The following is a 14,272-nucleotide window of genomic DNA, read 5'->3' as shown; positions in this document are numbered from 1 at the left end:
ACATGAAGTTATTGAATTATATTGTTTTGTGAAATATTAATTAGATTTACAATAATCTCACCCAAAAATTAGTTTTAATTATAAATGAACCAATTCTAGATGGTTTTATGTGCTCACTAAAATGATCTTGTGGACCAAGAAGAGCATGACTCAATTATTGAGGGATTAAAAGTGAAAATAATTACAATAAAATGTTTACTAGTCAATGCATGTAAACTACCTTCGCCTAATTAGTGTTACCCTTCACTATTAATGCTGCCCAACTTTACCTAGTCAATTGTAGTGCTTTTTAAAAATCAATTCATTATTAAAAATAATAATCTCTTTTACATATATGTAATAATTTGCAAAAAAAAAAAAGTAAAAAAGATAAAAGGTTTCTATTGATGTAATAAAATTGACTAAGAGAGTTATAATATGTTATATATAAGACTCATTTACGTATATACAAAACGAAAGGGAGTGTTTCTAAGAGATTTGATAGATAAAATTAATGATTATCTTACAATCTGTTATTGATACTTACACTAAAAATTCAAAATCGCATAAAAATCATTAAAGATGAAAGTGCTTTCATAAAAAATTTATATATATATATATATACTTGACTATAATGAAAAATAAAATTTTATATATCCTATCACAATCATCGAGCGATCCATTCGTCCTTTGTGTCAAACCTCGTATTAGTATAGTCATAATATTCACATAAGTTAAGAGTCATGATCAACAGTGTCTTATTTTTATACTGATTTGATTGTGAAATAATAATACATATATTGGCAATACGTGAAATCATGAATAAAAATACTATAAGTAAAAGCAAAAGAAAGTCATGAAGTCACTGCATAATTACTATTATTTTTCACAAAAAACAAATATCCATTATTTGGTATAGAATATTGGCAATTGGATTATTTACCAAAAAGCCACAGGAAGATGAATCAGACAAACAATGGAAGTTACATAGAAATTTAATTTGTTGGACTTGTAGTTTCTTCTCTCTTTTTCTCGATTATCAGAAGAATTTTCACGTGCTTAAGATTCAGGGCACGGGTTTTATTGTGTAGTCTTTTATCAAAATAAATTATAATATGCTTTGATTCATGAAGTCTTACATACTATAGTTTAGATATGATATATATATATATATATATATATATAACATATCATCTTACTCTATTTTATTATTAGATTTATCTTACATCTTTTTTTATTTTGCTTGGTAATTTCCCATGTTTTCATTTTTTTTTTATTTTACTTGGTAATTTTCCATGTTTTCACTTTTCACCCTTAATAATTTCATCAATTCACTAGCCCTCTTCAATGGGATCCTCTTTTGTCAAGTAGGTAATATTGTTGGACTAGAAAAGACTAAATTCGAATTAAAAAAGTTAATAGATTAAATGTACAAAGTATTTCCTTTTTTTGAATTTCATATACTTGAACTATAATGGGTAAAAAAAGAAAAATATTGAACTATAATCAGTTATATATTTATCAAAACACATATTAACTATTAATAAGTAATGATCAAAAAATAAATGTTACCCTCCGTTTGAAAATAATGATCTAGTTTGACTTGATACGAAATTTAAGAATTTTTTTAAAATTTTGTGATTCTAATTTAAAGTTATGTTGTGTCAGACGTCTAAAATACCCTTTTGTTATGACTTTAAACATGTCATTTGAAAAGTTAACATTAAAGTATTTTCAAAATAGTAAAAGGGTCATTTTTCCTAAAATAGATTAAAAAGAAAAATTTGAAACAAAGGAGTATTAATATTGTAAATTAAATTCATTAAATGCGACTAAAAATGGTTTCATATGACTTTGCTATTATATTAGTATTTTGTAGGAATTAAATTTGGGAGTTTGTTACAAATTTATATTTAGTTCTATGTTTTTTTTTTCGTAAGAGATTTTTCATTTTTTATACATGAGAAATATAAAAAAATAATTTTATTACGATTTATAAGTGATTATAAGAAATCATTTTCAAATTCGTAACGATGAGTAATTAGACGCTAAGGAATGGGTTCGGTATATTTCCGTATGTAGATCTTGCGTAAACATTATTTATTTATTTTTATACATAAATGAAGCAGCGTGCATCTTTGGTCTCTATCTTTACGCTATCCATCAATATTTCTCCCCACCCCACCCCACCCCAAAAAAAGCAAATTACTAAACGAATTTCATGATTATTTCCTTCGTTTCTATTTATATAATATTATTTTAGATTTTACGTTTTCTAAAAATTATTTTTTTCGTTTAATAATAATTGTCAAATAACTATTTTAGAATGTTAAACGATACTTTTTTAATTTATGAAATTAATGAGTAATTTTACACTTAGTTTCTAATTTAATCCTTATCATTAATTATAGTCATTTGCCTATTACATTATATAAGATATTGTATTTATTATATTCAAAAAAAGTGATATTGTAAAATCGCACTTCTATTTGTAGTTTCTTAAGAAGTGTGCAAAGTCAATAGCGAATAGATCAAGAAAATCATTCTTCAGATTTATTAAAGTCAAATTTTCAATAAATAAACATAAACTAAGTAAAATAACCAATGAATATGAATTAATCATTTAATTTTAGAAAAAGAGTCAAAAATACCCCTCAACTTTGATTTGTTGTTTAAATTTACCATCGCCGTTAAAATGAAGTTAATTTTACCCCTTTCGTTACTAATTTCACCAAATTTACCCCTTATTTGATGGATTGATCCGAATTTTTTTTTTAAAAAAACTATTCCTTATTTTAACCCAATAACCCGACTCCTTTTGACCCGACCCATTCTCTCAAATCTCCTATTCCCACTTACCCATTCTCCCAAATCTTGGTCATAGGAGATTTGTTAAATGGGAATAGGAGATTTGGGAGAATGGGTCGGGTTATCTTAAATGGAGTCGGGTTATTGAATTAAAATAAGGAATAGGGCTTTTTAAAAATTTTCGAATTAATTTGGGTCAATCCGTCAAATAAGGGTTAAATTTGGTGAAATTAGTAATGAAAAGGGTAAAATTAACTTTATTTTAACGGCGACGGTAAATTTAAATAATAAATCAAAGTTGGAGGTTATTTTTGACCCTTTCCCTTTTAATTTTCCCATTTTGATTAGATTATTTTTTTCAAAGCTAATAACATTGAAGAGTAAATAGGAAGAATAGTGTTATTTATTGCCTCAGTCCCTTTTTACTTGTCATTTTTGACAAATCTAGCAAAAAATATTTTTCTTTTACCTTATTATATCATAATAAGAATTAATGTTTTTGAAAAAGGTGGAACTTCTTTAATGAATAAATTAGTTTTGCAATTATATCAATTAATAGACATAAAATAGTAAACTAATTATGTCAATTATTTTTTTAAAATAGGCGTGTTAAGTCGAAAGTAGACAAATAAAAAAAAATATATATTAATTTTATAAAATAACATATATTTTAAGAGCATCTATACTTAATAAAAACTACATTTAAATAGGAAAGGGGAGTATATTCTAACATTGCCATATTTTTCAATTTTTGCAACTTACTAGTAATGATTTTCCTTCTCCAACTTTCTTACAAGAGACGTTGTAAGAAAGTTAATGAATAAGGCAAAAAATGGAAATTACACTCCCATCATTAATATTAGTATATGGACCCCTTTGAATTTTTTTTTCTAAAAAAGTACTACTCCAATTTAATTTGGGATCTTTACAAAATCGTTAGTTATTTTTCATATATACGATTGTTTGAGCAGTTATTTAAGTTAATTCTTCAATAATTTCCTATGATATGGCAATGCCCTCACGTAACTTGAGCACTGACAACAAAAGTAATCATGAAATTGAATTTTATCGTGGTGGAGTCAGAATTCTTAATAAAGAGTTTAAATCTAAGAAAATAGACACATAAAGTAATCGAAGAGGTGGGGGAAGAATTAAATAGACACAGGAGTGTTGACATATATCATATATCACTAAAAACAGTGTAAAAAATAATTTTTTTTAATTTGTATAAAAACTGAACTCAATATTTAATTTAAATTATTTTAAGTTATATACCATCCCCTTAATTAACGGAAACAAATCATTCTAATTTCTGAGTCTCACATAGACCATATAGCATATAGTTTTCTAACTTATCACAAACATTACATAATGTCATAATGGGCATTTTCCAGATTTTACGCTTCTTATAACTGTCAAAAATGTCCTATAAATACCACCAAAACATAATATTAAATAGTCATAAACCATATGTTAAATAATAATAATAATTAATAATAACAATATGGCTTGTTCAAAGAATATTTGGGTTATTGTTATATTCTTTTTGTGCATTTTGGCTGGTCCTATTATTGCTCAAGATTACAATGATTCACTTGGCAAAGCTATTTTATTCTTTGAAGGGCAACGTTCTGGGAAATTACCAGTTTCTCAAAGAGTCAAATGGAGAGGAGATTCCGCACTCGTCGATGGCATAATTGAACATGTATGTATCTATTTAAAAAAGAATGACGTATGAGTTATATGTTTTTAAAAATTTATGTAAATTCAATATTTTGATACATTAGGTGAATTTGATTGGAGGCTACTATGATGCTGGTGACAATGTTAAATTTGGATGGCCCATGGCTTATTCTTTAACCTTGTTGAGTTGGGCTGCTATTGAATATCAAACACAAATTTCTTCAACAAATCAACTTGTACACCTCCAAAATGCAATTCGTTGGGGCACAAATTTCTTAATTCGAGCCCATACTTCAAGTACAACTCTCTATACTCAGGTCAGTGTATCGTCTCATTTAAAAATTTAAATTATATATATTAGGTTTGCACCATGCTCATCAACTCGTTTCCTTAGGTTAAACGCGTGAAAAATTAATCTTTTCTTGTATTGTGTGGTAAAGAGATCGCTTGAATCTAAGACATAGTTCTTCTACGATAGAATATCGAATTTACATGTACCATATTGTCTAAAAGTTTAAAATGTATTAAAAACGAGAACCATTATTTATTTATTTTGAATTTGCAACACTTGTATCTTTATATTATCAGTATTCCTCCATCCTTAATTAGGAAATCTTTAGGAAGTTGAGTATCGGTCCAGAGTCCAAAAGCTAATTTGTAACATGTTGGTGTGAACAAAATTCTGAAAATGAAGTCATCTTTTGATTGGAAACATTTTACCTTTTAAAGTGAAACTTTTTGACGTGAATTCAAATTAATCTGACTTTAAAACGAGTTATGTAATATTAACAAATACATAATATGGACAGGTTGGAGATGGAAATGCAGATCACCAATGTTGGGAAAGACCAGAAGACATGGATACTCCTAGAACACTTTATAAAATAACATCAAATTCTCCAGGATCTGAGGTGGCAGCTGACGTGGCAGCTGCTTTTGCTGCTGCATCAATTGTTTTCAAAAATATTGATTCCAACTATTCTACAAAGTTATTAAAAAGATCAAGATCTGTAAGCATATAACTTTTAGATCAAAAAAAATAATATTTATTTTAAAAGTTTGATCGAACAGACTATTAATTAATTGACGTTTGGGCGCACAGTTATTTGCGTTTGCGGACAAGTATAGAGGATCTTACCAAGCTTCTTGTCCATTCTATTGTTCCTACTCAGGTTATAAGGTTGTAAATAATTTCAAAAACTATTCATTTGTTACTATTATTTATTAATTTTTTAAAGTATAAGTTTATTAGTGTTTTTAATTAATTTTTTTTTTATAGGATGAATTGTTGTGGGCTGCTGCTTGGCTATATAAGGCAGGTGGAGGAAACAATTATTTAAATTATGCTTCAATCAACCAAGGTTGGAGTCAAGTTGCCTCTGAGTTTAGTTGGGATGACAAGTTTGCTGGAGCCCAAACTTTACTAGCTAAGGTCAATCCTTTATACATGAATTCAAATATTATATTTGTTATTCTGGTTGATCAGTGTGCGAATAAATTCTTATGTTGATAGCTACAAGAATTGAGAAGCTATGTATAAGGTTTAGGATCTCTTAAATCATGCAGAATTGATCCTACACAGATAATATTGCACCGCGTTAAAAGTACTTTGGATTGATTTAGCCCAACAATTGATATCAGAGTCCAGGTTCAACCGGGATCAAGAGTATGACCAAGGCAAATGTTTGTATATATATAGAGTGAATTTCGGGAATTGACACGTGGGTCGTGGTGATGGGCCACGTAGTGAGGAGGATATTGTTGGATGTGCGAACAAAGTCTCACACTGATAAGCTCAAAAGATTGAGAAACTACATCTCTTAAAAGATGAGACCTTTAAGGGAAAAACCGCGTGAGCTTTGTCCAAAACTAACTATATTACTCCATGTCAAGAATATTTTGGGCTCAGACGATTAAAATATTTTGGACTATATATTAACAATGTAAAATATATTTATACAATCAGATATAGCGAACTCAGTAAATCTCTATAATAAGCATAATCGATAATTAGATAAAAATGATAACTAACTTGTTAAATTAAGTGATAAATTCAATATTTCAATGAGTAGCTTAACATAGTGTGATTTAAATTTGACAATCACAAGTACAAATTACTAAACATTTTTATGATCAGGAATACCTTAATGGAAAGAGCAATTTGGAAAAATTCAAGAAAGATGCTGATTCATTTATTTGTGGATTAATGCCAGAAAGTAGCTCTATACAAATTAAGACAACCCCAGGTAAAAAAAAGAAAAAAAGAGTGAAATTATTCAAATTTTAGAATCTATACTTTCTTGATATTTGAATTTTAAAATATAACATATACTTTCTTATACTATGGTTTATAATTTACAGGTGGACTTTTGTATTATAGAGATAGTAGCAATTTGCAATATGTGAATGGTGCCACTATGGTACTTTTTATGTACACTAAAGTCCTTGAGGCAGCTGGAATAGGAGGAGTTACATGTGGATCTGTTAATTTTTCCACATCCAAGATTAAAGCCTTTGCAAAATTACAGGTCAAATGCACATAACAATTTTTTACATTCAACATATTATAATATGTCACTAACCATTTTCCATGTTACTAATCAATACTTCGATATCTAAAATTATTTTTTAAATTATTTGATTGTATAAATACTTTTTTTTATACATATCAGTAAATGAAACTTAAACTCGTTAATTTTTTCAGGTGGACTACATACTTGGAAACAATCCACTCAAAATGTCATACATGGTGGGATTTGGCAACAAATATCCAACAAAACTTCACCATAGAGCCTCATCACTCCCATCAATTTATAACCATCCAACTAGGGTGGGGTGCAACGATGGCTATAGTTCATGGTACAATTCTAACAATCCAAACCCTAACACACATGTCGGTGCGATCGTCGGTGGGCCCAATTCCGGGGACCAATTTATTGATTCGCGATCAGATTACTCTCATTCTGAACCCACGACTTATATGAATGCAGCATTTATAGGGTCCGTGGCCGCTTTGATTGATCAAACCAAAGAAGGAGAACACTATGGGGAAATTAATTCACAATTTAACAAAACAGGTTTTATGTGATAGATAAATTAGTAAAGAAGTGAATGTCATGCAATTATTGATAAATATATGTACATATAATGAATATCATAAATGTATGAAGCTATAAATATTACATAATAGTAATAAATAAATATCAGAAATGTATCAAACTCATGTGTTTAGATGCTCTACAAGTCCTTTTTCACTTGTCATATATGCTAAAAATAATATATATTGTTTCTGTTATCCCCTTTTTATTACACATAAAATATACTCAAACTAAGAATTTTGAAGCATAATAAATAAATATAATTTGATAAAATAAACTCAAAAAAAATAATTCAATTCGAGCGCGAAGTGTCAAAGTCAGATCAAGTAAAAAAGAAAGTCATAGAATAAAAGATTGTTTGATTTGAAGATAAGTTATACTAAAATTAGTTATTTGAGATCAATTGTTCTGACTTTATATACTCCTTCTAAATGAAAAAAAAAACTATTTGCTTTCAAAAATACCCCAATCTTTTTGTTTCGAGATAATTAATCTTATATTCCACCTTTTAACAAGATAATTTAGCTCCATAGAAATTATTTATTTCTGTATAACTTATATTGTGATTAATAATCAAATAAAATATAAAATTGTACTTGTAAATTTTATTCTAAAACTATGCATATTTATGCAACATACCAAACTACCCCTAATAGTGTTTTATGCTGACGAAGTCTTCGCCTTACTGTACAAAGTTACTCATAATAGTTGTGGCCCAAATTGTTGACCAAATCTTTTTTTAATTTAAGATTAAATACTTATATTAAAATTAGATTAATTTTAATTTATGCCGTAGAGAGCCTTCGGAAGAAAGTTTTCTTATCAAAATTATTTACATTTAGAACTTGAACTCAAAATTTTTAATTAAAAATTAAATTTTTTTATTCATTACACTATATTTATAGATGATAACGAAAACAAATAGTAGTAAACAACGTCAACAATAAAAATAACAGATACGTGCATATTTATCGACATCCACGCGTACTAGGAATGATGACATCTAATTAATTGAAATGGCTTACAAGTAATTTCTATAACTTATAAGAACCGACAAATTTATATAATAGGATGTAAAAATAGAGATGAAATTTAAAATTTCAATTATTTGTTGTAATAATTTTGAATTAATAACTTGTAAATATTTAAGAACTTTTTTAAATAAAATATAAAATTTAAACTAAAATTATTAAATTCGAACAAATGTATAATCTAAGTGTTACATCTCATTCACGTGACATTTTAAATGAATCACATATTGAAATAGAGAGAAACCCTAGAATTTGTAAGGAATAAGACAAATTCATATTATATGTGTATTTATCTCAATAATAAAGTGTAACATTATTACAAAGATGGAGTGTGACATCTCATAATATTATTACAAAGATGGAGTTAGAATATAAAATTTATAAGTTGAAATTTTAGCTTTTTAAAATAAATATAAAATTTGAACTGAATTTCACTGAACACGTATTTCGAAAGAGAATCCCCTTCCTGCTAACTACTTGTAACCTACATGAGGCTAATTCTTCAGGAGAATGCTACTAGATTTTATTTTTAAAAAAAACTCACATTAAAACCTTGTACTGATACTTATCACCAAGATTTCACTCGAGCCTAATTTCATCATTTTATATTTTTTTAACTAATATGTGGTGAAGGTGAGAACTGTTCATCTACATTTGAGTTAGAAAAGGTTTTAGTTAGGAAAAATTGTGGATATACAATTAACTCGTTTATCAATATCATCAAAATATATATATATATATATATATGATAAAAAATAGTTACACGTATTATAAACAGTACGAAAAAATCAAAATAGATATGAATGAAAGATTTCTCTAGAACTCTTTTTTCGCGCTAAGAATAGGCACGAAGTCACTCAACTAAAAGGAGAAGGAACAACCACAATGTTACACTCCAAAATTATACGGAGCCCTTCCGAATGACCTAGAATACAGTCTACGTCACTCTTTCTTAGCTAGTCTACTGAGATCGCTTCATACCTCATTTTGCTAATTACATCTCTCACCTACCAAAGTTCTATTCAAAATTATCGTTTGGAAATTAAACTTTTTGTAAAAGAAAAGGTTCATATATATTGCTAATTAATCTCTTATACATCTTTTTTTTCCCTAATGGATTATATAATTTCTAGAAAAAAAAAAGGATTCTAGTACATATATTACATGATCAAAACGAAAATGGAGATGTAGAATTATTACATCCAAAAGAAGAAGTAAATCCATCATGAATATCTTCAAGACCAGCAAAGAAATCTCCATCAAACATTTCTTGAATTGAAACACATTCATTTTCATCACTTCCTTCAAACATATTTTTGATTTCTTCATGATCATTCATTTCGATTTCTTGAAATTCATCGATCATAAGTGTTTCTGGAGAAAAACCTAAATTATTATTTGATGTTGAACCATGTGGACTTGAAATTTTTTCATCTTTCACAATATTTTTTTTAATATTAGTGTTTTTTGAATTTGGAAATTTGCTTTTTATAGTACCAGCTAGAGAATTTCTACGTGTTGGCTGACTATGATTATGTTCAGCTGTATATGTCACAATAAAAGTTCCATTTTCAGTACAACTTTGTTCTACTTGTTTTCTTGCTAAACATCCCTTTGAACTGCTGCACCTATAATAACTCCTGTTATAAAAAAAAAAAAAATACGACGTTATTATTTTGAGCTGAAGATCAATCGTAAACAGTTTTACGTACATTCAATCGTTCACAAATCACAAAAAATTACAAATCACTTTTGTCACATTAAAAACAACTGAATTTTACTCACTATAACCATAAAATCATAAAACTATTTTTTTCACATTAATTTAGTATGAACTATGTGTAAAGTGCTAAGAAAATACAAATGATTGAAAGGTCATTAATTCTACCTGTGATATACTCATATGTTTATATGTTGTGTCAATGTTTTGCTACTTTATAAATTCCACGTCAGAAAACAAAAGATTTCAAAACGTGTATAAATTATGACTACTCATATTTTTATATTTTTAAAAAGATAAATAAAACAACATTGAGATGTTTTTCCTTTTTTTTTAAAGAGAAAATAATACAGTATATTTAGAAAATGGTTGAATCTAATTTCCGTTGTGGAAGAAAAATTAGTCATTTTATATATTGAGCAATTCTTTTTTAAGCTGACTTTTAAGATCGATTTAAATTTATTTTCTATAAAAAAATCAAAGCTAGACTCATTTGAATTCTCGATTTATTCGATATTGAGGTACCATATTATATTATCTACTATCGAGATATTCAACCTAAGGATCTCATATCATTTGTGGTAAACAAAAAATGTTTTTTTTTTCATATGATTTTGATCAATACTAACCTTTTAACTAACTTTTGGGATGAATTAGACTCTAATTTCTTAACATTTAATAAAAGGGTCAAAGAGAGATTATAATTCAATAAAAAGTTGTTTAGAGAAAATTAATTAATTACCTTGGATAAGGAGAGCCTTTAATGGGTTTTTGACCATATTTTCTCCAAGCCCATTTATCAGAAGAAAGATCATCTGCTTTTAACTGAAGAACCACTCTCTTCTGTTCATTTTTCCTATAAAAAAAAATCAAACAAATTAAACATCACACATATATTCAACCAAATCACATAAAATAGATTAACCATCATAAATTCGATATTCAAATTTCAGTAGAGATAAAAATATCAGATGATTTTTAATGTTGTCGACATAAAGAGTCATCTGATATCTGTGCTGATGAAAGATAGTAGAACGTGTGACCAAGCTGACTCGAACATACCAGTTGAGGAAGATATGTACATACACAATGAATATTCCTCACCTTTTTTTGTATTTAGGTACATATGTACTAGTAGGAGCCACCACTTGTTGTTGCTCTTCTTCTCTCTTCTCTTCTTTAATAATTTCTTTGGGAATTAATGAAATTGAAGATCCCATCAATATATTTTGTCCACCATCAACGTGATAAAATGGCTTGTAAAGTTCTTCTAATTCATCACTAATAAAAAACTCTTTTTTCATCTCATGTGAAAAAGATAAATATTGATGATCACTTTCTTGAAAATCCAATTTTGGAGAAAAATCAATATTATTAGCACTATATGAACTTGATGATCCAATAACAACAGCTTGAAGACCCCAATCCATTACCATCATAAGCTAAAATAAAATTTAAAAAAAAAAAGAGAGCAAAAAAATTGAAATAGTAATAATGGCGCTGACTTTTTTGATAGCTAAAAATATGAAGTTTGAGTGGTATTTAAAGACTAAAAATATTATTTAAATCAGCAGTTTTTTTTTTCTCTCTTTACACACAAGCTATTTTTATTTATTTATTTTATGATGGATTTATTTAGTTGACTTTATTACAAAGTCAAAGGGTAACGACAGCGGAAGCTAATTAGTGTAAATTATACACGCGTTTGTCTTAATTTTTGGCTTATTAGTTCTCATTTGTTGACTAAAGTGATCAAATATCCTACGTACTTAAATGATTTTTTCAGCAATATTTTATTTTATTAAAAAAATATCTAATTAGTTTGGCCTTTCATTAAATTAAGAGTTGTATATATAGTTTATGACATAATATATGATTAGTTTATACTTAAATTACATATCAATAAAAATTAAAGTATTTAAAGAATTAGCCAGCTTGTTTTGTTTTAGACATTTTTAATTAGGGTGTTAGCCTCATTTGGCAAATATAAAAGGGGCAATAGAAACTTTCTACTTGTGAGTCAGGTGGAAGTTACAAACAATAATGTTTTGAGTGTTCATTGTTTCCTTATTAGTGTAATTATGATCTAGTTCTTGGGTTCGAGTTAATTAGCTAGATTTAAGGATAATTTTTTTAAAAAATATTATTAAAATCAGACTCGTTATGATATATACAATTAATGTCTATTATAATATTCCTACTTAAGAAAACTCAAGTGTTGATGAATTTCATGGATTTCATTTATTGATGTATATAGTATGAATTAAGATTTAACCAGATATTAGTATAAATACGGAACATCGATTGAAAAATTAAAAATAAGTGGGTGTCTTTTAAAAAAGAAAAAAAATTGTCCTTAAAAGGACAAGAATAAAGAGATATGTCCGGTATATACTTATCTTTAACTGATTTATGGTTTGTCTATTATTCAAAATTAAATCTCTGTCATGAATCATGTTAATTTAGATTATAATAATGTTCTTGCACATCATTCATATGTAAGGTGAAAAAAAAAAGAGAGAATCAGCAATCTTAAGTATTTGTTTTTTAGTTAATAAGAAAAAGACAACTAACCTAACATACAATAAATAAGTTTTTTTTTTTCAATTATTATATTTTGCATACTTGTTAAATTATATTTTGAGAAGAATTAAAATATTAATATTGAAACATAAAATGGAATTGGTTCCCAAAAAGTCCACATTGGGGTACGTTGTGTTCGTTCTGAGAAAAATATTTTTTCACAAAAATAAGCAAGTCTTTTATTTATTTTTTATATTCGATGTATAAATAAAAAAAGGAGATAATATGAGGTAGTCGACGATAAAAATACAAATAATTTGTGAAATATTATTAATGTAATTTGCTTTTCTACTTTCATCAGAGAAGTTATTTTTTTATTTTAAAGTAACTTATTTTTTGATGTTATATAACTGAACATGAAAATTTTTTTAAAAAATATACCAAACATACCCTTAGATATTTAATATCGAATGACTCAATTATCATCAACGTAAGCATGACCCCATAAGGACGAAATAAACAAAGAAAATAGTAGCACGCGAGCAACTTGCATTATGTATAAAAATAATTATTTAGTAACGATATATTGCGTGAACTATAGGGAACTTTGAATAAAAACAAATTAAAAATGAATCTTCCACCCCTACACATTTTTTTAATAAAAAGGACCACTATTTATGGGGGTTACCATGCCTAAATTATTCAGTATTTTCTACATACACCTATTAGTAAATATACTCCCACATATAATCTCATCACGTAAATAGGTGTATCATTTATATACGTATATAATTAGAGGCGCTATCAGAATTTCAATGTAATAGATTCTGAGCTTTTACAATAATGATGTAACTGAGTTTCGAAATTAATTTTTAAATATACATACAACGTTTCAACAAAATTTATTAAATTTAACCGAATGGACGACCAGTTCCGCTAATATATATGTATTTTAGGTTTGTAGGGTGGGGTGGACTATAGAGGGTAGTGGGGGTAAAATGAATAGAAATTGAAAAGATTTGAAAGCTCATTTTTATGGAGTTGAGGACTGAATTATCAAAGCAACTAGTAGATGAAAAGAAACCGTGTTTTTTTTTTCTTATTATAAGAAAACTTCACATCAGTCGGTAGTACATATTCAATATTTCACGCACAACTTGCTTTTAAATTTTTTTATATTTTCTTAATTCTTCATTCGATATTTAATTATTTATTTCGATCATGGATAATTTAAATTCACGTTATGTATATAAAGTCTATTATAAAGGGACATACACTCTCTACTTGATTATTTTTCAATCTCAAAATTTGAAATTGAAGCTTTAACTAGTTAACGATAAAAGAATTCTAAGGCAGAGGAAGTAGAATTTTGCGTCAGGCCATACAATATAGATTCACATTTGTCTTTTTTCTTAAAAAGTTATGCAATG

At 27.2% G+C, this 14,272-nt stretch overlaps 2 protein-coding genes across 3 annotated transcripts; one reads left to right on the top strand and one right to left on the bottom strand.

The window, feature by feature from the left end:
• Window positions 1-4,233: 4,233 nt before the first annotated feature.
• On the top strand, window positions 4,234-7,710 carry LOC107026830 (endoglucanase 18-like). Its single transcript, XM_015227919.1, has 8 exons — window positions 4,234-4,492; window positions 4,575-4,787; window positions 5,280-5,480; window positions 5,573-5,650; window positions 5,750-5,902; window positions 6,608-6,716; window positions 6,832-6,998; window positions 7,175-7,710. Exons 1-8 carry the CDS (start codon window positions 4,292-4,294, stop codon window positions 7,556-7,558), a joined length of 1,506 nt encoding a protein of 501 aa, XP_015083405.1. The 5' UTR covers window positions 4,234-4,291; the 3' UTR covers window positions 7,559-7,710.
• Window positions 7,711-9,586: 1,876 nt separating this feature from the next.
• On the bottom strand, window positions 9,587-11,833 carry LOC107028101 (probable WRKY transcription factor 29). 2 transcript variants are annotated; one of them, XM_027918961.1, is made up of 4 exons: window positions 11,424-11,813; window positions 11,062-11,175; window positions 10,097-10,239; window positions 9,587-9,973 (listed from the first exon to the last, which is right to left on the bottom strand). In XM_027918961.1, exons 1-4 carry the CDS (start codon window positions 11,756-11,758, stop codon window positions 9,768-9,770), a joined length of 798 nt encoding a protein of 265 aa, XP_027774762.1. In that variant the 5' UTR covers window positions 11,759-11,813; the 3' UTR covers window positions 9,587-9,767. The 2 variants fall into 2 exon arrangements, with proteins under 2 accessions (XP_027774762.1, XP_015084638.1); XM_015229152.2 differs by having other exon boundaries at window positions 9,589-10,239; window positions 11,424-11,833.
• Window positions 11,834-14,272: the final 2,439 nt, after the last annotated feature.

This window comes from Solanum pennellii, chromosome 8 (genome assembly GCF_001406875.1).
Source record: "Solanum pennellii chromosome 8, SPENNV200".
NCBI lineage: Eukaryota > Viridiplantae > Streptophyta > Magnoliopsida > Solanales > Solanaceae > Solanum > Solanum pennellii.
The sequence above is the reverse complement of the archived record's forward strand: the minus strand, read 5'-3'. Positions and strand labels throughout refer to the sequence as shown.